The 23,809-nt window shown below is 39.3% G+C and overlaps 1 protein-coding gene across 1 annotated transcript in view; it reads left to right on the top strand.

Annotated features, from left to right (window-relative positions):
* Positions 1-23,809, top strand: part of ATP13A4 (ATPase 13A4) — a 156,842-nt gene that overhangs the window by 76,140 nt on the left and 56,893 nt on the right. Inside the window, exons 9-16 of the mRNA XM_025376149.1 lie at positions 9,524-9,658; positions 13,032-13,202; positions 14,347-14,504; positions 15,407-15,595; positions 17,706-17,767; positions 21,424-21,574; positions 23,192-23,278; positions 23,506-23,659. Coding sequence (XP_025231934.1) covers positions 9,524-9,658; positions 13,032-13,202; positions 14,347-14,504; positions 15,407-15,595; positions 17,706-17,767; positions 21,424-21,574; positions 23,192-23,278; positions 23,506-23,659 — 1,107 coding nt within the window. The remainder of the gene's footprint in view (positions 1-9,523; positions 9,659-13,031; positions 13,203-14,346; positions 14,505-15,406; positions 15,596-17,705; positions 17,768-21,423; positions 21,575-23,191; positions 23,279-23,505; positions 23,660-23,809) is intronic.

The raw sequence follows: 23,809 nt of genomic DNA, 5'->3' as shown, positions 1-23,809 counted from the left end.
GTTGCTGCAAATGCCATTATTTCGTTTTTTATGTCTGTATGATATTCCATGTTATATACATGCCACATTTTCTTTATCCACTCATAGATTGATGGGCATTTGGGCTTGTTCCATATTTTTGCAGTTACAAATTGTGCTGCTTTAGACATGCACGTGCAAGTATCTTTTTCATGTAATGACTTCTTTTCCTCTGGGTAGATACTCAGGAGTGGAATTGCTGGATCAAAGGGTAGATCTACTTTTAGTTCTTGAAGGAATCTCCATACTGTTTTCCATAGTGGTTTTACCAGTTTACGTTGCCACCAACAGTGTAAGAGTGTTCCCTTTTCACCACATCCTTGTGAACATCTGTTAATTTTTGATTTTTTGATTATGGCCATTCTTGCAGGAGTAAGGTGATATCGCATTGTGGTTTTGATTTGCATTTCCCTGATCATTACTGATGTTGAGCACTTTTTCATATGTTTCTTGGTCATCTTTAATCTTCTTTCAAGAATTGTCTATTCATGTTCTTAGCCCAATTTTTGATGGCATTGTTTGTTTTTTTCTTGCTGATTTGAGTTCCTTGTAGATTCTGGGTATTAGTCCTTCAACAGAAGTATAGATTGCAAAGATTTTCTCCCACTCTGTGGATGTTCTGTTTATTCTGCTGGTTATTTCTTTTGCTGTGCAGAAGCTTTTCAGTTTAATTAAGTAATTAAGTACCATGTATTTATCTTTGTGTGTGTGTGTGTGTGTGTTTGCTTTTGGGTTCTTGTTATGAAGCCTTTGGCTAAGCCAATGTCTAGAAGAGTTTTTCCAATGTTATCTTCTAGGATTTTTATGGTTTCAAGTCTTAGATTTAAGCCTTTGATCCATCTTGAGTTGGTTTTTGTATAAGGTGAGAGAAGAGGATTCAGTTTCATTCTCTACATGTGGCTTGCCAATTATCCCAGCACGATTTGTTGACTAGGGTGACCTTTTCCCACTTGTTGTTTTTGTTCAGTTTGTCAAAGATCAGTTGGCTATAAGTATTTGGCTTTATTTCTAAGTTCTCTATTGTGTTTCATTGGTCTATATCCCCATTTTTATACTAGTACCATGCTGTTTTGGTGACTGTGGCCTTACACTATAGTTTGAAGTTGGGTAGTGTGATGCCTCCAGGTTTGTTCTTTTTGTTTCATCTTGCTTTGGCTATGCAGATTCTTTTTTGGTTCCATATGAATTTTAGGATTATTTTTTCTAATTCTGTGAAGAATGATAGTGGTATTTTCATGGAAATTGCATTGAATTTGTAGATTGATTTTGGCAGTATGGTCATTTTTACAATATTGATTCTACCCATCCATGAGCATGGGACATATTTCCATTTGTTTGTATCATTTATAATTTCTTTCAGCAGGGTTTTGTAGTTTTCCTTACAGAGATCTTTCACCTCTTTGTTTAGGCATATTTCTAAGTATTTTATTGTATTTTGCAGCTATTATAAAAGGAGTTACATTCTTGACTTGATTCTTAGCTTGGTCACTGTTGATGTATAGCAGAACTACCGATTTGTATACATTAATTTTGTTTCCTGAAACATTGCTGAATTCATTAACCAGTTCTAGGAGCTTTTTGGATGAGCTGTTAGAGTTTTCTTGGTATACTATCATATCATCGGTGAACAGTGACTGGTTGACTTCCTCTTTACTGATTTGGATGCCCTTTATTTCCTTCTCTTGTCTGATTTTTCTGGCTAGAACTTCCAATATTATGTTGGATAGAAGTGGTGAATGTGGGCATCCTTGTCTTGTTCCAGTTCTCAGGGGAAATGCTTTCAACTTTTCCCCATTCAGTATAATGTTAGCTGTGGATTTGTCATAGATGGCTTTTATTACCTTAAGGCATGTCCCTTCTATGCCAATTTTGCTGTGGGTTTTAATAATAAAGGGATGCTGGATTTTGTTAAACGCTTTTTCTGCGGCTGTTGAGATGATCATGTGATTTTGTTTTAAATCTTCTTTATGTGGTGCATCACATTCATTGAGTTGTGGATGTTAAATCATCCCTGCATTCTTGGTATGAAACCCACTTGATCATGGTGGATTATCTTTTTGATATGCTGCTGGATTCAGTTAGTTAGTATTTTCTTGAGCAGTTTTGCATCTATGTTCATCAGGGACATTGGTCTGTAGTTTTCTTTTTTTGTTATGTTCTTCCCTGGTTTTGGTATTAGGGTGATACTGGCTTCAAAAAATGATTTAGGGAGGATTTCCTCTTTCTCTCTCCTGTGGAATGGTGTCAACAAGTTTGATACCAATTTTTCTTTGACTGTCTGATAGAATTCACCTGTGAATCTGTCTGGTCCTGGACTTTTTTTTTCTTGGTAACTTTTTAATTACCACTTTAATCTTGCTGCTTGTTATAGGTCTGTTCACAGTTTATATTTTTTCCTGGTTTAACCTAGGAGGGTTGTATAATTCCAGGAATTTATCCGTCTCCTCTAGATTTTCTAGTTTATTCGCATAAAGGTGCTCATAGCATCCTTGAATGATCTTTTGTGTTTCTGTGGTATCAGCTGTAATATCTCCCATTTTGTTTCTTATTGAGCTTATTTGGATCTTCTCTCTTCTTTTCTTGGCTAATCTCACTAATAGTCCATCAATTTTATTTATCTTTTCAAAGAACCAGCTTTTTGTTTTATTTATCTTTTGTGGGCTTTTTTTGTTTTGTTTTGTTTCAGTTTCATTTAGTTCTGCTCTGATCTTGGTTATTTATTTTCTTCTGCTGGGTTTGGGTTTGGTTTATTCTTGTTTCTCTAGTTCCTTGAGGTGTGACCTTAGGTTGTCTATTTGTGCTCTATCAGACTTTTTGATGTAGGCATAAAAAATGCTGGGATTTTTATTGGGATTGTGCTGAACCTATAGCTACACTTATGGAAAATTGACATAGTAACATGTTTCAATCTTTTGCTCTATGAATATAACACTGCTTCGTTTGTTTAGGTCTTTGATTTCTTTGGCAGTGTTTTGCAGTTTTCAGTGTATGGGTCTTACACACTTTTTCTCAGATTTATTTTTAAGTAATTCATATTTTTGATGCTATTGTAAATGATATTTTAAAATGTAAATGTTCAGTTGTTCATTTGCTAGTAGTTCCATCATGTAAATGTGCTGATCAGTAGTTTGCTTCACATTAAGGAGAGACCCTCTGCAGATCTTTTTGGCTCTCCCCTGAACAGTTACCTCCCCAGCTATGAACTCAAGCTGCCAAGATCTCTATCGATGCTCATCTTTGTGTTCTGAACTCAGTAGTCATCTGGACTTGGTCTGGTTTTCCTTCTCTGCCTAGTGGCTTGGAACCTCTTTAAAGACAGTAAGCGTGGCAAATGTAGAACACCTTTATTTGTTTCCCATCTCTTTCATTGTTTGATGTTCAGTGTCTAAAACCCATTTTTTCATATCTTTTATACAGTTGTTTCCAGTGGGAAGATAATTCTTGTCCTTTTTATTCTCTTTTGGCTGGAAGTGAATTTTTACCTTTTAAAAATATAATTGGTTATTTTTTTGTCCATACTTTTTATGATAAAACACTTTGAACATATATAACAGTAGAGAGAATACTATAATAAAACCTCATGTACCTGTCACACAGATTAAATAATTATCAACCTATTGAATCTCTTTTTCATCTGTTCTATTAACTCTCCACCCTATATTATTTTGGAACTATCCCAGATACTATATTTTATTTGAAAATATTTCAGCATATAGCTCTAAAATATAAAGAGTCTTTTTAATTCCTTTGTCACATCTTTTAAAACCTCATAATTTGAAAATAGTTATACAGGCAATGTTCAGATTTCCTCAATAGAGTCAAGTACGTGTGTAGATATACTTATGATACATATACAAGCACTTTTGTTTTATTGCCCCTTGCTTGATTGTGCTTCAAAGATACTGCATTTTTTGTTTCCAACTGAAGATTTCTGACAATCCTACATTGAGCAAGTCTATCCGGCCGTTTTTCTAAAAGCATGTGCTGTCTTCATATCTCTGTGTCACGTGTTGGTAACTCTGGAAATGCTTCAGACTTTTTCATCGTGATTATATCTGTTATGGCGGTCTGTGGTCAGTGATATTTGATATTACTATGCTAAGTGCTTTGGGGCACTATGAACCATGCTCATGTAAGATAGCAAACTTAATCAGTGTTAGATGTTCCCCAGCTGGCCATTCCCATCTCTCTCTGTCTTTCCTCGGGCCTCCCTACTCCCCGAGACCCAACAGTATTAAAATTAGATCGATAAATAACCCTACGCTGGTTTCTAAAAAGTGTTCTAGCAAAAGGAAGAGTTACGTGTTTCTGATTTTCAAATAAAGTTAGAAATGATTAAGCTTTGTGCAGAAGACATGTTGAAAGCCGAGATGCACTGAAAGCTGGGACTCTTGCACCAGTTTCCTTTGTGAATGCAAAGGAAAAGTTGTTGAAGGAGATTAGAAGCACTGCTCCAAAAGTGAACACACAAATGATCAAAAGCGAAGCAGCCTTACTGCTGATGTGGAGGAAGTTGTAGTGGTCTGAGCAGAAGCTCAAACCAGTCACACTTCTGTAAGACAAAGCCTAATCCAGAGTCAGGCCCTAACTCTTTAATTCTATGAAGGCTGAGAGAGGTAAGAAAACTACAGAAGAAAAGTCTGAAGCTAGCAGAGTTCGGCTTACGAGGTTTAAAGAAAAAAGCCATCTCCATACGTAAAAATGGACAGTGAAATAGCAGTACCAGATACGGTACTATAAACCTCAATGAGAATGTTACAAGTACTCATTTTAATGGTGTTAGTCATTGTTTCTAGGTCTTTTTAGAAAACATACTTAGGAAATAGTTTTTTAAGATAAAATGCATTATGAGGTCATACTGACCTCATAACTTCCAATTCAAGTTTAGAATTCATAGTCATACTGACCTTATAATTTCCAATTCAAGTTTAGAATTCATAGTCATACTGACCTTATAATTTCCAATTCAAGTTTAGAACTATGGGCTTTTTACTTTACTTTATTCATTGTACTTGTGTTTCTCTTATCTCTATGCCCAAAGTTCTGATTCTCAAAAACAGGAAGAGATTACTCTTTTGCTTTATCCCATTGTATATAATAACCTCAGAGTGACAAACCAATGCACTCAGCATTGATATAATTCCTAAAAACAGTTTAAGATGTTTTTAGAATTTTTTTTTCCCATTTGTGACATCTTGTTAGAAATGTACAGCCAAATTATACATTGTTCATTAAAGTCACTCAAAATAGTTTTCTGTTGGTTATGCCAGCAACTTGATAGGTTTATTTCGCTCTTTTTGCTTTAGATTTTAGTGTTAGCTTTTCATATTTTTATTTGTATTATTTTGTATAGATATAGAAAATATCTACATGGTTTGAGAGTCAAATCCGTAGGACAGAAGATATTCCAGGGAATCTGGTTCCTATCCCTCTCCTTTCTGACTTATGTCTTCATTCTCTCTAGAAGCATCATTTTGGTTTTTATTTATTCTTACATTTAAAAATATAAACAGATTATATATAATATTCATAGTTTTGTATTACATATACAAAACAGGTTATATGTTTATACTGCTATCTTCTAGATGAATAGAGATATATCAAACATATTTAACTGTATTTCCTACTGTGTATATTTTACCTACGTAACTATGTTTCTCAGGGACCATTTAGTATATATAGATATTCTTCATTCATTATTTCAGCTGCATGGTACTCTCTTGTGTGGAGGAACCATTGTTTATTCAGTCAATCCTCTATTGAAAAAAATTTTCTCAGTTTTTTACTACTACAAATAGTGCTGTAATAAAAAGCTTTGTACATATGTCTTTTCATATTTTCGCCAGTATATCTTCGGCACGGATTCTGAAAGTAAAATTGCTAGGTTAGGAAATAAGTGCATATGTACTTTTGCTAGAAAAATGTTGCCAAAGTTTCTCTCCGTAGAGATTGTGCCAGTTTGCATTTGCACCAGAATGTGTCAGTGACTGATTCCTACCAGCCTTGCCAATAGAATGTGCTGGAAATTTTGCACATTTTTCTAATCATAAGGTGAGTAATGTTATCTCATATATATGTCTCACTCTCTTTTTTAGAAAGGAATTTAAAACTTACAAAAAAGTTGTAGAATAGTTTAAATAACTTCTTTTCTAGAACTATTTGAGAATAAGTTGCTGACATGTAGCTCCGCGGTCATCACCTGCACATCCTTTTGTGTGTGTTCCTTTTCTCTCTCTCTTTTTTTCTTTCTTTATTTTATTTTATTTATTCATTTATTTTTTTTGAGGCAGGACTTGCTCTGTTGCCCAGCTTGAGTGCAATGGTGCAATCATAGCTCATTACAGCCTCGATCTCCTGGGCTCAAGTAATCCTCCCGCCTCAGCTTCCAGTGTGTGCCACCATGCCTGGCTAATTTTTTTTTTTTTTTTTTTTTTTTTTTTTTATGGACAGATGGGGTCTACTGTGTATTTCTTAAAGACAAAGACATTTTCCTACATGAAGGACAGTGCAACCAGGAAATTAATATTGACACATTTCTCCCAACTAATGGTCAGACCTTGTTCATGTTTTGCCAATCGTCTCAATAATGTTCTAATAGAAAAGAGATACAGGATTACACAATGCTGTTGTTTGCTATGTCTCTTTAATCTTCAATTTTTAGTTGAATTCTGTGACTTTGACTCCTCTGACTCTGGTTATTTTATAGAATGTCCTTCAGTTTGCATTTGCTGATGTTTCCTCATAGTTAAATTCAGGGTATGCATTTTTGGCTGGAATATCACAGACATGATGCTGTGTTTTCACTGCTTCCTCTCAGATGGTGCATAATTTCAATTTGTCCTATTACTGGTGATGCTAACTTATATTACTTAATTAAATGGTGTCTGCCAGGTTTCTCCATTGCATATTTATTCTTTTCCTTTTTGTAATTAATGGTTATTTTGTTGAGAGATACTTTGAGATGATATAAATAAACCATCTTCATCAATTTTTCACCCTCTAGTTTTAGTATACATTGGTGTTTCTTGGCCAAATTAATTATTACCTTGATAGTTGCCAAATGATGATTTTTCTAATGTTATCTCTCCTTCTACATTAATTAATTGCCATTTTGCTGCATGGAAAATCTGTCTCTTCTCCTTAATTTATTTATTCATTTACTTAAGTCATTATGAACTCATAAATCCCTATTTTATTTGATGGTTATGGTTCTTTCTTATTGTTATTTACTTTGATGTTCAAATTGTTACAGATTTAGGCAGTGAGACCCCTTTAAAGTTGGCTTTGATAGTTTTGTGATATGTCCCCATCATTCTTTGAGCATTTCTTTACTTAATGGCACAACAAGATGTTCTAGCTTACATTATACTTTTCTTGGCCCAGCCTGTACTCAGTCGTTTCTCTAAGGAAGCCTTTTTATTGTGAGAAAGGGAATTTAGAAGCCAAAATCTGGGCACTGGATGTGCTCATTACTGTTGGTGTATAAACAAAAAGACTACCAAACATGTTTATATATTCTTATAATCACACATATTTACATCTATATTATTTCTCTCTATCTAGTACATTGATATTTTTCATTGGAATCTACTACCACAGGGTTTTTTGTAGTTGTGTCTCTTTTTCTATTTGTAACTTCCTTTCTTCAGTGACAAACCTGGCTAGTTAACCTCATTATATCTACAGGAGTCCCCTCTTATCTGCAGGGGATACATTCCAAGACCCCAGGTAGATGCCTAAAACCATGGGTAGTACTGAGTCTGATCACTGTCATTTGGAACACATTTCTGTTTATGTCTTCCACCCACACATTTAATGCCTTTACCATTTTATCTAAGCACTTCACACTGTGGTTGTAATGTTTGCAGTTTGAGGTGCGATGCACAACTAGCATAAATTTCTTTTTCCTTCTTCACAACTTCACAGATAGTTGATTCATTCTTACTGTAGATCTTAGCAACCTCAGCATACAGTTTTGTTTTCTTTAAGTTGAGAAAATTCACCTTTTCACTTAAAGAAAGCACTTTACTGCTTCTCTTTGGCATAACTGAATTGAGAGCATTACTACTCTTGTGCTTTGGGGCACAAGTAGTAAAATAAGGGTAACCTGAAATGAGCACAGGGATACTGCAACAGGCAATGTAATAGTCAGGTGACTAACAAGCAGGGAGTGTATACAGCATGGATTCTGTTCCGGGTGGGATGGAGCGCATAGCACTAGATTTAATTACTCTACTTGGAATGGTGCACAGTTGGAAAACTTATACATTGTTTATTTCTGGGATTGTCCACTTAATATTTTCTGACTGAAGTTGACTGTAGGTAACTGAAACCATGGAAAGTGCAACTGGAGATCAAGGGAGACTACTGTACTTATTGTACCATTTCTGCCTGGATGCAACCAATCTTTCATCACCACTGATGCTCCCACTGCCCCTCATCCCACTCCTATGTAGACTCCCTTTTCACCTTGCTTGGGTCCCAACATCCCACAGCAGGCCACTGCCACCATGGGGGCCCTTCTGTCCCTGCTCAAGCTCTGACACCCTGTACCAGGTCATGGAAACACCCTTCCATCCTGCTTAGGCTCCAATACCCCAGAGCAGGCTGCCAGCCCACCCCATCCAGCCCCCTGCAGGGATGCCTATCTTACACCAGCCCTAATAGCTTTAAGACTGAATAAGGAAGAAAAGAAGTAAAGGAAGGCAGGCAGGCAATGAGGAAGGAGGGAAGGACTTTCATTTCTCTTATCATGGGTAAGAATGAACAGCTTTGCAGACACTTAACACACCACGTGTATGTGTGTGTGTATGAAGTGATAATATCTAGCAATTTTGCTATACAGTTATTTGCTGGAGATCTCTTTTTAAAAGGAACTCATTATCTATTAGGATTTTTTTTTTTTTTTTTTTTGAGGCAGGGTCTTGCCCTATCACCCAGGCTGGAGTGCAGTGGCATGATCATCACCCACTACAGTGTCAACCTCCTGAGCTTAAATTTAAGCAGTCTTCCCACCTCAGCCTCCCAAGTAGCTGGGAGTACAGGTGTGTGTCACCATGCCTGGCTAATTGTTTTATTTTTTATTTTTTGGTGAAGATGGGGCTCCTGCTGTGTTGTCCAGGTTGGTCTCAAACACCTAAGCTCGAATGATTCTGCCGCATTAGGCTCCAAAAGTGCTGGGATTACAGGCATGAGCCACTGTGCTCAGCTAGGAGTATTAACCTTTTATCTGTAATGTAAGTTTCAAATTTGTTTCTGAATTTGTCATTAGTTTTTTCTTATTATTTTGCCACACAAAGATTTTTATTTTATGTAGTCTATTTTGTTACATTCTTTTCTTTTTGTTTTCAAAGTTTGAATCAACGTCGAGGAATGTTATCCTTTCTCAAAAAAAAAAAAAAAAATGCCGTGGTTGCTTTTTCATTGGTATTCAAGTTAAGCAGATGTTGGATTATATTTTTGTGGGAAAATAACCTGACTCAATTCTGTCTCCTCCCACTTTCAGCTGGAGTTCAAGAGCTGGAATCACACGTCCTGGTGCCTGGAGATTTATTAATTTTGACAGGGAACAAAGTGCTAATGCCATGTGATGCCGTTCTGATTGAAGGCAGCTGTGTGGTGGATGAAGGCATGCTGACAGGTACAGTTCTATCTCCACAGCTGGCAACCTCCGTGGCCTGGCCCACACTCCTCGCTACTGTGGTCCCTACTCCTTCTCTCCCTGAATGACAACGGCTGGCTGTAAAGCACTGTCTGCTATGGGACCTTCCTGTTTCCACAAATCTTACTCAGTCCTGCTGTGAATGGATCTGTGGGTTCAAATTAAAGCTCTTTCTATGTGTTAAGTTTGATACAATAACAAGTTTTTGAGTGTTTAGTATTTCTTTCTTAAACAAAAGGTTATTACAACCCTCTCATTTACCTTAAAAGATTGTAGAGATCATTAGATCTTTCAGAATTGTCTGTGACTTTTATGTTTGTTTATTTTAAATAAAACATGTTTTTAAATAAACTTGGAGGGTTTGAAAATCATCAGCGACATCCTGAAACCCACAGGGGTCATTCAAATTCTTCCTGGCCTGGCTTGAAAATGTTAAGAAATTCATGAGGCAGCATTTGGAAAAACCTGCTGCTTCCAAAATACACACTGGTGTTTCGGACTCACTGTAGTTCATTTACAAATGGCATGCTGGAGCTGGGCGGGACCTGTGAGGTTATCTCACATCACAGGCACGGCCACTGAGGTCCAGAGAGGTGACTTGCTTAAGATTACACTGCCCTGATTTCTCACTGACATAGCATAATGATGAGATGTTCAGCTGATACTTCTATAACATAAAGAAGAATCATAGAGTGTTTCTCGGAGATGAAATGAGAGGCTGTGAATACATGGAGGCTGTGAACGCACTCTCATGGGTGTATTATGGTTCCCATTCAAGTTCAGATCAAATCCATTTCTCCCAGGCAGCCCAGAAAGACAGGTAATGGAGACAAGTGTACACACCTTCTTCCTATGTTAGCTGACAAAGAATAAATGTGTCACAGATCATGGCAAGGGAGGTTCTTTTCCCTCTAAAATCCATAGATTCCTAAAAATCCTGTAATGCTGGGACTCTGCAGTGCCAACTACCATTTTCCTAACGAAAGTAGCCTTAATATACTGTAATGCAACTCTGACTTTCTATTGACCACTCTGCAGAGACCAGTAGAAGACTTTAGAAACTTGTTCCTCAGAACAGACCCACGGTTATTTCACGGCTTCATTCATTACCTTGTATTAGCACTTCAAGCCTCTGCAATAGGCCTCTCCCACTGCACTGGTAAAAGTTGCTAAAGTCCCAATTGCCAAGTCCAGTGGACTCTTTAAATTTCTTTCTTTTTGAGACAGAGTCTCACTCACTCTGTTGCCCAGATTGGAGTACAGTGGCTTGATCTTGGCTCACTGCAGTCTCTGCCTCCCGGGTTCAAGCGATCCTCTCATCTCAGCCTCCATCAAGTAGCTGGAATTACAGACGTGCACCACCATACCTGGCTAATTTTTGTATTTTTAGTAGAGGCGGCGTTTTACAATGTTGGCCAGGCTGGTCTGGAACTCCTGACCTCAAGTGGTCTGCCTCCAAAAGTGCTCGGATTACAGGCATGAGCCACTGTGCCCAGCCTGATTCTTTAAATTTCTCAACTTATTGTCCTCTCTGTTCCATTTGACTATTCTGACCAGCTCTCTTTCTGAAAACTCTCTTCCCTATAACTTTCTAAGATAATTCTCTCTCTCCAAATTCTTCTACCACTGACTATACCCATTCAGTTTCTTCTGCTGCTCCTCTTCCTCCATCTCCTGGATTATTGGTGCTGCTCATGGCTGCATCCTTGGCCTTTCCTCTTCTCACTGTATACTTGGTCTCTAAGTAAACTTGTCTGCTTCTGTGACTTTAATTATCATCTAAAACCTGATGAGTTCTGGCGAAATATCTCTAGTCCAGTCCTCTCCTCTGAGCTTCAAATCCAAATAAATCTCAAACTGCCTACAAGGCATCTCAACATGGTCATTCTACAAGGCAACTTCAACTTACAGTGGCCAAAAGACAATTCTTTCTCTCCTCCTATAATCCCTATGTTGAGGAATAATGTTGAGCCTCTGCTTATTCTCCCAAGTCAGGAACTAGAAAAGCATTGCAAATTTCTCTGTCTCTATGACCTGCCAATACATTTTCTCAGGTTTTGTAGCTCCTTACTTCCTTGTTTCTTTCCGTTTTTGAGACAGAGTGTCACTCTGTTTCCCAGGCCGCCGTGCAGTGGTGTGATGCCCGCTCACTTCCACCTCCGCCTGCGGGGCTCAAGTGATTCTCGTGCTTCAGCCTCCAGAGGAGCTGGGATTATAGGCATGCACCACCATACTCAGCTAATTTTGTATTTTTAGAAAAGACAGGATTGTACCATGTTGCCCAGGCTGGTCTTGAACTCCTGGCTCAAGTGATCTGCCTGTCACTGCCTCCCAAAGTGCTAGGATTAAAGGCGTGAGCCACTGTATCCGGCCACTTCCTTGTTTCCTGAATGCAGTGCTTCCTTTCTATTCCCACTGCCGGCTGTCATAGTTCAGACCTCATCCCTTGCCACTGGGATTCCTGTGATTATTTCCCAATTGGATACCCAGCCTCCAACCTCACCAGACTTTGATTCATTCCCTGTGCTACGGACAGAGTGCTCTCTCTTATACATAAATATGATGTTACTCTCCTGATTAAAGTGGTTAAATCTCTCCACATCCTCCTTCAGTCACCAGTGGCTTTATTTTATTTTTATTTATTATTTATTTATTTTTGAGATGGAGTTTCACTCTTGTTGCCCAGGCTGGAGTGCAATGGCACAGTCTTGCCTCCCCGCAACCTCTGCCTCCCGGGTTCAAGTGATTCTCCTGTCTCAGCCTCCTGAGTAGCTGGGATCACAGGCATGAGCCACCACACCTGACTGATTTTTTGTATTTTTACAAAAAATGGGGTTTCTCCATGTTGGTGAGGCTGGTTTCGAACTCCCAACCTCAGGTGATCTGCCTACCTCGGCCTCCCAAAGTACTGGGGTTATAGGCATGAGCCACTGTGCCCAGCCCACCAGTGCCTTTAGACATATCTGTGGACACTTAGAGTTCTCCATGCTTTGACTCCTAGATAGCTCTCATGGCCCTTTATACTCCACACTCCATATTCTTGACTGCACAGCTTGAGGTTCCCTAAATAGTTATTTCCAGCTATCTTGACATCTGTGCTTGATTTACAATACCTATAGTATTTATAATACTGTATTATACTTATTTGTTTACTTATCTGTCTCCTATTCTGAACTACAGACCTCTTAGAAATAAAGACTGTGTTTATGCTTATATCCCCAATACCTAGGGTTGTCTCTGCCACATGGTAGGCACACAAAAAAAAAGTCTGTTGTATGATGAGTGGGTGCAGGCATGATTTAAATGAGGGAAGTCATCCTGCCTCACAAAACAACATGCTTGTTTTCTGTAGGAGAAAGTATCCCAGTCACCAAAACTCCGTTACCCAAGATGGATAGCTCTGTGCCCTGGAAAACACAGAGTGAAGCGGATTACAAACGGCATGTCCTCTTCTGTGGAACAGAGGTTATCCAGGCCAAGGCAGCTTGCTCTGGGACCGTGAGAGCAGTGGTACTGCAGACTGGTTAGCATCACCTCCTTTTTCTTATTTTTAATGATATATTTTTGCTCAGTTTGTCTAGTGCCTTAAATTTATTAGGTGAAGAGAAGCTGTTTTTTCTTTATAATCATAGTTTTTTTAATTTTTAATTTTTGTGGGTATATAGTAGCTGTATATATACTTATGGGATACCTGAGCTGTTTTGACACAGGCCTGCAATGTGAAATAAGCACATCATGGAGAATGGGTTATCTCTTCCCTCAAGCATTTGTCGTTTGAGTTACAAACAATCCAATTACACTTTTTAAGTTATTTAAAAATATACAACTAAGTTATTATTGACTATAGTCACCGTTTGTACTATCAAATAGCAGGCCTTACTCATTTTTTCCATTTTTTTTTGTACCCATAGATAAGGAGAAGTCTTACCTATAGGTACAAAACACACCAAATATATATAAATCCATATGTTTTAAATACCAATTGAACTATGGCATATGCCTGTTAGTAAAAATGATAGTACTGATAATACTAATTATTATTTATGTGCTTTGCAGTATATAAACTCTTTCCACCATATCAAACAAGCAGAGCAGAGATGCTTACTGCTTCTACTATGCCTATGAATAGGCTGAGGCCACACAATTCAATGAACTTTTAAAAATACCACGGCCAGCAGTTGACGAAGCTGCACCTAGAACCCAGGTCTTCTAATCCTGAATCCCAAGTTCTTTCTAGGGTGGGCTAGAAACTGCAAATGTAACATTGCAAAGTATTAGAAAAGTGAGTCCATCAGTATTTACTGGACCACTTAATTTTAATTCAAGTGACATGCGCGTGCATGCACACGTTTGAGTCATTTTCTTAAAATAAAATTCTATTTGGCAAAGCTGTGCTGTGCACCCAGTACAGGGCTTTCCTATCTCCGGGATGCATTGAAATTGGAAGTAGAGGAAAGGAAGGCCAGAGAGAGTACCGGGCTCTGAGATAGAGATTTCCGTTCCAGCATTTATGGATTTTTCTAGCTATCTTTCAATTGCCTTTGAGCTTAAACACTGTTCAAATATCAGTAGAGAAACAAAAGCAGTGCTGAGGTTTGGAGGAGCACTAACAGGAGGCCACTACTGTCGGTCTCCTGAGAGTGTGCGGTGTGCGTTTGTTGTTCCAGGATTCAACACTGCAAAGGGAGACCTTGTGAGATCCATTCTCTACCCCAAGCCAATGAATTTTAAGTTGTACAGGGATGCCATCAGGTTCCTCCTGTGCCTTGTAGGAACAGCCACCGTTGGGATGATCTATACTCTGTGTGTCTATGTGCTCAGTGGGGTAAGCTGTCTTTGCTCTTTTATTAAATGTGTACATACTCATCTATATATATTTCGTACTGTACATGTTGGCTTTAATCTAGGATGTGGTTTACAAACCTGGGAAACAAAGCCAAGCCCTGAAACCTGTGTGTGGACTTCCAGATCCCAATCAGCAACTGATCACTAAGTCCATAATAACAGACAGACTTCATGGGATAGTGGGATAAAACTATTTATTGATTGGTATATCAATGTATTTCTCTTTTCCTCACACTTTATACTATTTTTCCTTTTCAATCTGAGAATATATTTTCAATAAAGTAGCATTTTTATAGCTATCGAACGAGGGATTTTAAATAAAATCAGACACCCAGTTTTCGTGAGGTCATGGCAGACTAGTACGTTATTCTTTGCTGGTAACAATATAAATCACATTTGTTTTTATTGCTATTTGGCGAAAGATAGAGCTATAAACATGGTCATGCCTTTAACCCACTGATATCATTTCTTGAAATTTGACCTAAAGAAGTAAACAAAAAGAAGGAAGGCTGGGCACAGTGGCTCACGCCTGTAATCCCGCACTTTGGGAGGCCAAGGCGGGTGGATCACCTGAGGTCAGGAGTTTGAGACCAGCCTGGCCAACATGGCGAAACCCCGTCTCTACTAAAACTACAAAAATTAGCCAGGCATGGTGGCGGGTGCCTGTAATCCCAGCTACTCGGGAGGCTGAGGCAGAAAAATCCCTTGAACCCGGGAGGTGGAGGTTGCAATGAGCCGAGATCACATCACTGCACTCCAGCCTGGGTAACAAGAGTGAAGCTCTGTCTCCCAAAAAAAACCAAACAAACAAACAAAAAGGCAGAGTCATATGCTGTTCATCAGTGATTTGTCTGTAATAATTAAAGAGTGACTGTCGTCCAGGAACCTCCAGAGGAGGTGATGAGGAAAGCCCTTGACGTCATCACAATTGCGGTTCCTCCTGCTCTGCCTGCTGCTCTGACCACAGGCATTATCTATGCTCAGAGGAGGCTGAAGAAGAGCGGCATCTTCTGCATCAGCCCCCAGAGGATCAATGTGTGTGGACAGTTAAACCTGGTCTGCTTTGACAAGGTATGTGTGTTTCATCCTTATTGTTATCGTCAGTTTTTACCATTGCTGTCATCGTGTGTATCTACTTTTACCCTCTTGCAAGGCAGGAGACATAGAATGTGGGTGGCTGTCTTCATTTTATCCCTGGTTAGATGCGTGATCTGGCAAAGATACGTCTCTTGAGCTCACAGAGTCCAAGGTTTAGAGAAGAAGTGGGTGCTAAATAGGAGAATCTTTTTGGGTCCTTCCAACTTCAATATCCTATGACAAGCAATTAAAATAGCATCCCTTTTCTCTGCAGTCACAACCTTCATACAAAGAACAAAATTTAAACCCTTTACTCTCGTCACTGCTGTATCGTTGATGCTAAGAATATTGCCTGGCAGAGAGTTAGTGTGCAATAAAGATTGATTGAATTAATGAACGAATAAAAAAGGAAGAGTTTATTAAACTGTGCCTTACTATGAGACTCATATCAAACTTTGGCTGTATTTTCCCATCTGTAGTTTATTGTCTAAAACTACCCTTGATTATTTGCCAGTCATTCTCAACCAGCCTCTTATTCTAAGGTCTCTTTATTGTATTTATTTAGTCTGTACACACATATGCTGGGGTGAAGGTGGGAGTTGTGAGAGAATAAGGTGGAAATGCCTTTCAGGGCATTGTGAACAGATGAGCATGGGTAGAGGCATGGAGGCAGGAAAGCAAGAGAGTGTGGTTTTGACTAGAGCAGGCTGTTGGTAATGGGAGAGGCTATCTGTGGACCTTGAATGTCTGGCTTAGAAAGTGTTTACATATATTTTAAGCAGTGGAGAGTTATTGAAGGCTTTTGTTGCTGTTGTTGACTTCTTTTTTAAAGTTACTTTTTAAATGTGGTAAAATACACATAACATAAAATTTATTTTAGCCGTTTTTCAGTGTACTGTTCACTGGCATTAAGTACCTTCTCACTGTTCTGCAGCCATCACTACTATTCATTTTGAGGACTTCTTTTATTTTCCCAAACTGAAATGATATTCATTCAGCAGTATACTGAAGGTTTCGATAGTTGAGAATTAATGGGATCAGGGCTGTATTTTATAATTATTGGAATATCAGAAAGATCTACCAAGAACAGAAAGTCAACATAACTCTTACTACCATTTTAATATTATTTTGTGATCAAACTAGCAACATAAGAAATGACATTCTATTTATGAGATTATATCCTTGGACTTGGAAAAAGAAACAGGAGTGGGAGAGATAATTGTGACCTGAATTTGTGTAAAAAATGAGCAATAATTATGAGTAATTATGATTATTATTAGCTTTTACTGTATGCTAGATGTTAAATGAAACACTTTATGTTATCCCATTTAATCTTCACCACAACTCTCTGAGATTATGACCATGTTACGAATAAGAGCTCTTATATTTAGAGGGATTAATTTGCTCTGGTCATACAACTGGTGTTTAAACCTAACCTGAATTCTTAACCATTATATTGTACTGAGAGAAATACCAACACTTTTTTTTTTTTTTTTTTACCAAATAGCAAACCATTTCTTTCGAGTCTTTTCACACACAGTGCCCTGTAGGTAAAAATTCCACTCTATTCCTTATTTTAATGACATATTTTAAACTTCTGCTATGAAACTAGGACTCACCCATTTTATATCGAGGACTTTCCCATCCATTTAGGCTACCATTAGATCCTCAAAACAATCCTCTGAAGTTGTGAGGAAGATACTTTTTTTGTCGTTATTATGGAGGACACTAAAGTTGGAAAAGATTAAGTTCCAGCTTGTTAGACAACTGGCATAAGCTCATCACGCTTCCAACGGGCACTCCAGAGACCCCCTCATGGTGCCCCTCCTAGAAGTTTTGATCTTGTTAATATGTTTGTGAAGCATTTTCTCATTACAGAAATCCCTTATTTATCTGCACTGTGGAGTCTTCACTATGGGGACCCTGGATTTTTTTTTTTTTTTAAAGTAGGGAGGTGATTTCGTTGTGTTGTTTGGGCTGGTCTCCAACTCCTGAGTTCAAGTGATTCTCCTGTCTCAGCCTCCCGTAGTGCTGGGATTACAGGCATGAACCACCGCGCCTTGCCTGGATCTTCAGAGTAAATGCAGCATTTGTTTCTGTTTAGACAGGCACCTTAACAAGGGATGGCTTGGACCTCTGGGGAGTCGTGTCCTGTGATAGGAATGGGTGAGTACCTTGGACTAAATGCATTCTAGTGTCTCTTTTCCCAGAATTCCGTGTTTTCTCTTGAAATTACTAATGGAGACATTTGGACTTTGGCTTTGGTGAACAATGATTGCCAAAGTATCTTCTTTTAACTTCTCATCTTTTGCCAAAGTATCTTCTTTTAACTTCTCATCTTGAATTCTTCAAAACCTCACTAAAGCATACCCATTTCCCCCCATCCCAATGCAGTCCCATGCCAGTCACAAATCCGGGAGATGAAGCTTTGACACTGCATCCAAATCCTTGCTAAAATATAATTTGCTTCCAGCATGAAGTTGACACAGTATAAGTAATTTAGACATTACCAGGACACTGTCCTTTAGGGAGGTAACATTCTTGGTTCAAGCTGAAGCCTCTTGATGTGCTAGGAGGAAGAACACTGCTCTGACTTTTGTACCCTGAACTTCAGGAAGGGAAGAGGAACATTTGTAGAACCATAGCTAGTGTACTCATTTTTCTTGGTATTCCAGTTTTAAGAACTCTACTTTCTGGCTGCTGGAAACTCCTTTTTCTTTTTCTTTCTTTTCTTTCTTTTTTTGAGAGGGAGTTTCGCTCTTGTCACCCAGGCTGGAGTACAGTGGCATGATCTTGGCTCATTGCAACCTCCGCCTCCTGGGTTCAAGTAATTCTCCTGCCTGTCTCCCGAGTAGCTGGGATTACAGGTGCCTGCCACCACGCCTGGCCAATTTTTGTATTTTTAGTAGGGACGGGATTTCCCCATGTTGGCCAGGCTGGTCTCAAACTCCTGACCTCAGATGATTCGCCCACCTTGGCATCCTGAAGTGTTGGGATTACGGGCGTGAGCCACTGCGCCGGGCTGAAACTCCTTTTTCCTAGCAAGTGAAGACAGTTTTGGCAGTTCTCAGCATGGTGCGTTAAAGATTTGCACAGCCCTCTCCTGTGGCCCTCTTGTGGCCATGTTTGAGTTTGCATCTCTCCCTGCTTTTTCTACTCACTACGAACTCCTGGGGAATCAGAACATGAAATCTCTGATGCACTTGACATTTATGTTTCCTTTGAAAATGAAAGTTTTCTCCTGTAACACTTGTAACTTAAATCACAAAGCATTTTGTGCATGAAATGTTCATGGTGGTTCTTTGGCATTATAGAGATGACATGTAATTTATCCATAAAATATGCTAATTACACAGTTTAATACTTGTCCTATTAAAATACCATTTAGAAACAAGTCTCATTCCTGTATTAAAAAAGTGATCCTTGTGCTTCTAACCACTTTAGTGTGCAGAAGAAGCCTCTTAAAGTGTTAAACTCTAAAGTTCTTTTCATTTTTCCTAGAGGGTAGATTTAGATATATACTTCGTCTCATGGTTCATTAGTGTTTTTCTGTTTCAGCTTCTACAAAATATGTGTACATTTATTCAAATATGTGTGCATCTTAAGAGCAGTCTTGTTCTTATTTAGATTTGCATCTCTAGTGCTGTAGCTCTGTACCAGGCACAGATAGTAGGTGCACAGTAATTGCTCATCTAAAATGAACTCAATATGTTCTGTCTTTTGAATGTTCCACTTATTGAATTGACACCATATTATTCATAAAACTTTGGAAACTTTCTGTTTCTAAAAGTGACTTGTTACATTGAAGTAATGACAATTGATATGTTATTGATAACATATCAGGGAGGGTAAATGATCCCTCCCTCCCTCCCTTTCCTCTCTCCCTCCCTTTCCTCCCTCCCTCCCTCCCTCCCTCCCTTCCTTCCTTCCTTTTTTCCTGCCTGCCTGCCTGCCTGCAGATCAAAGTTGAAGTCCAATGATTAAAACAACAAATTAAAATAAAAAATGGCAAATTTAATTAATAAAATGAAACAAAACAGAATTAATTCTAGGTAAGAAGTGAGCACCTGACTTAGAGGCTATTAAATGCCTTCTCGTTAAATGTGAGCTCATCTCTGATATTTCTTCTTTTCCAAAAAGCCCTGATTGTTGTGCCGGATACTTTAAGAACTATTAAAGGCTATCGGGGATTGATAACCAGAAATACTCAGATAAAAATGCACCGAGGATTGATAGAGAGCTTTATGTATTTGCTGTGCTAACCAGAGTCTGGCCCAATCCTCTGGAATGCAGAATTATATACTCAGGATTACAGACTAGTGACAGTGTACGTCTCATAGTAAAAATAAGGTTTTTTTTTTCCGATCTGTATTTTGCTTTTCAGTGTGAGTTTAAGTTTCTGTGTTAACTATACTGCTGGTGGTCTCTTCCCTTTAGATATTTACTAAAATACCATCGGGTATGCGGTAAACCCACCAAGATGAGTTGCTCTCTTAACACATAATAATGAATATAACTAACAGGGTCAATACAAAGCCAGGACATTTTTGAACTCTTAGTGTGACAAAAGGAAACTTGAATGCAAAAGCCAGGAAGCCATGTGGCTGAATTGTGAGTTAACATTGCGATATGTTTGCTTTCAAAGCAAAGGGCTAGAGCAATTTAAGGTTATCTTTAAATAAATGCAGGGTCCATATTATCAGAAGTAATTGTCTGTCTTGAAATGTGGTCTCCAGGATCAGACAATGACAAATAGGAACTTTTCCAAAAAAGAAGAATAAGGAAAGTGAGAGGGAGGCCTGATAAAACTGTTATTAGGGGAACAGCTAGAAGTTCCTGTGCAACACCAGAGGGAGGGAGGTGAAGGGGAACGGCAGAGTTGATCCGTAAGTTTGAAAGAAGTTGGCATGTGGAGGAGCGGGAGCAAGTGAACTCTCACTGGCTGCCAGGAGCAGATTTTGCCCCCACGTAGGATGAAGCTTCCACCATTCAGACGTCCTCCAAACGGCATAAGTTGCTTTGAGAACCAACATCTGTGCTGCACATTTGAGAAGGGGCTGTGACTAACGAAGCTGCAGGCGACATTCTTCTTGTGATGCCAGAGCTGAACTTAATGGCCCCCACTCTGAATCAGTGAAGGCACCCTGCCTGTAACATTTGAGTTGTATTTTAATAGCTTTTTAGATGAGACTGTGTTCTCATCTAAAATGAAATGGTGGGGATAATGGTTGGGATAGGGACATAAGAGGCCAGGGTGGAAGAGGGGGATGCAGTGTTCTTTTGAAAAATGTTTTTAGCGAGGCACGGTGGCTCACACCTGTAATCCCAGCACTTTGGGAGGCCGAGGCGGGTGGGTTACCTGAGGTCGGGAGTTCAAGACCAGCCTGGCCAACATGGTGAAACCCCATCTTTGCTGAAAATACAAAAAATTAGCTTGGCATGTTGGTGGCTGTCTGTAATTCCAGCTACTCAGGAGGCTGAGGCAGGAGAATCGCTTGAACCTGGGAAGCAGAGGTTGCAGTGAATCGAGATCACGCTACTGCCCTCCTCCAGCCTGGGTGACGGAGTGATAGAGTGAGACCCTGTATCCGGAAAAAAAAAAAAAAAAAAAACCACGAACAAAATAAAACCTCAGAGACCTTTCTCATACTCAGTGAACTTACTTGGCTGAATGAAGCAATTAATGTAGGAGGATTGGAGAGTGGCTATTAATGCAACAAAGCATATTAAATTATGTTTTATAAAGTTGTTTGTTCACCTCCAAGATGCTCTGTTTTGGCATGAGGAGATAGAATGGAAACCCATTTCTTTTTCTCCTTAAGCTTTCAGGAAGTTCACAGCTTTGCCTCAGGCCAGGCTTTGCCATGGGGCCCACTGTGTGCGGCGATGGCCAGCTGCCACTCTCTGATCCTTCTTGATGGGACCATCCAGGGAGACCCTCTGGACCTCAAAATGTTTGAAGCCACCACCTGGGTAAGCCTCTGCTCTTCAGAGAACCTGAGAAGCTTCTTCAATGCCAGAGCAACATAGGCAATATCAGAGCTATGTAATTCTTATAAAAGGTGAGGTGTCCAATGTGGAGTACATTTGGTAGTGAAGGGCAAACTCATCTAAGCCTGGTTTCTTCATCTGTGCAATGAAGCTAATAATAGCATCTACATAATGAGACTATTGTGAGGATTAAATGAGTTGATGCATTAAAAAAATCCTTGGTGCTGTGCCTGGCAAATATTAAAGGTTCAATCATATTAATAGAATTGTAATTATTATGTAATTATTTCTCATCTCTGTACTGTTCTCTGAGCATTGTCTGGTTTCAAAGATTTTCCAGAATATGGGAATCAGAAATTGCTTTCTCCAGCGCTCAGGATAACTCATAGACTCATGGTGACTATAAGTCTTACTTCTATTAATTTAGTATTGATTTTATTTCCAAGACTAGAAACAATAAAAAGGAAAACCACTAAAGAGCTTTTGTTAGACTCTAAACTAGATTTAAGAGCCAACATGTAGTTCAGGAATCTGGCTTTTCTGATTCTAGTTTTGGCTCTGCTCTAACTGACTGCTGAATCCTGTTAAGCTGTCTCTCATGTTGGCGCCTTGGCTCTCATGACCATAAAATGAATTAGACCAGTGGTGTTCACATAACAGAAAACAAGACAAACAATCTGGAATCTTTTCGTAAAAGGAAACATTCTCCAGAAACACTGTAAAGACTGAATAGCTGGAGTCACTCCAGATGAAATAAAAGGTGGGGTCTAAAGGTGAGGATTAAGGGACATGCAGCCCCGACTACTTAGCCATAATCCCTTCCTTTCTCCCTGCGCTACATGTAGCTCTCGCCTCTGGTGGCACACTGGGAGCACCACTGAAAGAGACAATCTTCAGGGTCCCTTCCAAATCTCCTGGAGCATTATTTCATAGCAATCTGATGTAACTTTGCCAAGCCTCCATCTTTTCTGGGTTACCGATTCCATATCTTTAAATAGGGATTGCAGTTTCCTCTCTGGGACCTTGTCAGCCACTCAATGAGATGATTACAAAGCACTGCGTTGTCTTTGGGCAAAAGGCCCCTTTGACTATAATTTAGGGTCATTATTATAGCAATTACTGATTATTAACCATGTATATCACAGTCTCTGCCCTGCCCTACCCCAGCCCTGAGGACCATCCATCCAAATTATTCAGACATGCAAGGGCAGGAAGAGCCGTGAAGTGCAGGAAAAGAACAACAGAAGGTGCTTGCTTCACACAAAAGAAGTCTGGCCTTTCATGTTCATGACTTTCAAGCTAGGCTCTTTAGAAATGGAGAACGAGCCTTTACACAGCGCATTCCAACAGAGAAAACAAGACAAATTGCATGAATAATTCAAAAGTGTCTGCCCTTCAAGTTGTGCAGCATTTTCAATGCATTATTATTATTATTTTTTGTGTGTGTGGCAGAATAAATCTGGTTCACCTCTGAGGGAAGAGACACGGAAAACACATTGAGGTGGTCTGAGGGTTTTCTCAAGGGGAGGGTTCAAACATAGTATCAGTGGGCAAACAGTAAATGTATCTCTGCAATGAAATATCCTATTTGTGAAATAGGAAATGGCTTTTTCTGGGGACGATTTCCACATCAAGGGAGTGCCAGCACATGCCATGGTGGTTAAGCCCTGCAGAACAGCCAGCCAGGTAAGCCCTGCTTGCTCTTCACCCCACAACACCCAAACTCAAAGAGAAACTCTCTTCGGGCCCCCAGGTTTTGAAAGGTCACAGATATGTCTTTGAATTTCAGGTGTGAAAATGGGTGAGACCTTCCGCCTTATTTATTAAAATAAAGATTACGGAAGGAGTGGTTAATTCCCAGTAGCCAGAAGCTATATCAGCAGGTTCCTCTCCTTTCCCCATCCCTCAACCAGGTCCCAGTGGAAGGAATCGCAATCCTGCATCAGTTCCCATTCTCATCAGCTCTGCAAAGAATGACAGTCATTGTCCAAGAGATGGGAGGTGACCGACTGGCATTCATGAAAGGTGCACCAGAGAGGGTGGCCAGCTTTTGCCAACCTGAGACAGGTCTGTAACTGGACTTGGATTACACCTGGCAAATCTGTATCTCCAGATAAATATGTTCCCACAGCGTTTGATCTATTAATCCAATTGCCTATGGGTCATCACCAATTGGGTGGCTCACTGGCATTCCAAATGCAATACGAAAGCCAAGCT

This window comes from Theropithecus gelada, chromosome 2, assembly GCF_003255815.1.
Source record: "Theropithecus gelada isolate Dixy chromosome 2, Tgel_1.0, whole genome shotgun sequence".
NCBI classification, from domain to species: domain Eukaryota; kingdom Metazoa; phylum Chordata; class Mammalia; order Primates; family Cercopithecidae; genus Theropithecus; species Theropithecus gelada.
Note: the sequence above shows the minus strand (reverse complement) of the source record. Positions and strands in the feature narration are given on the sequence as shown.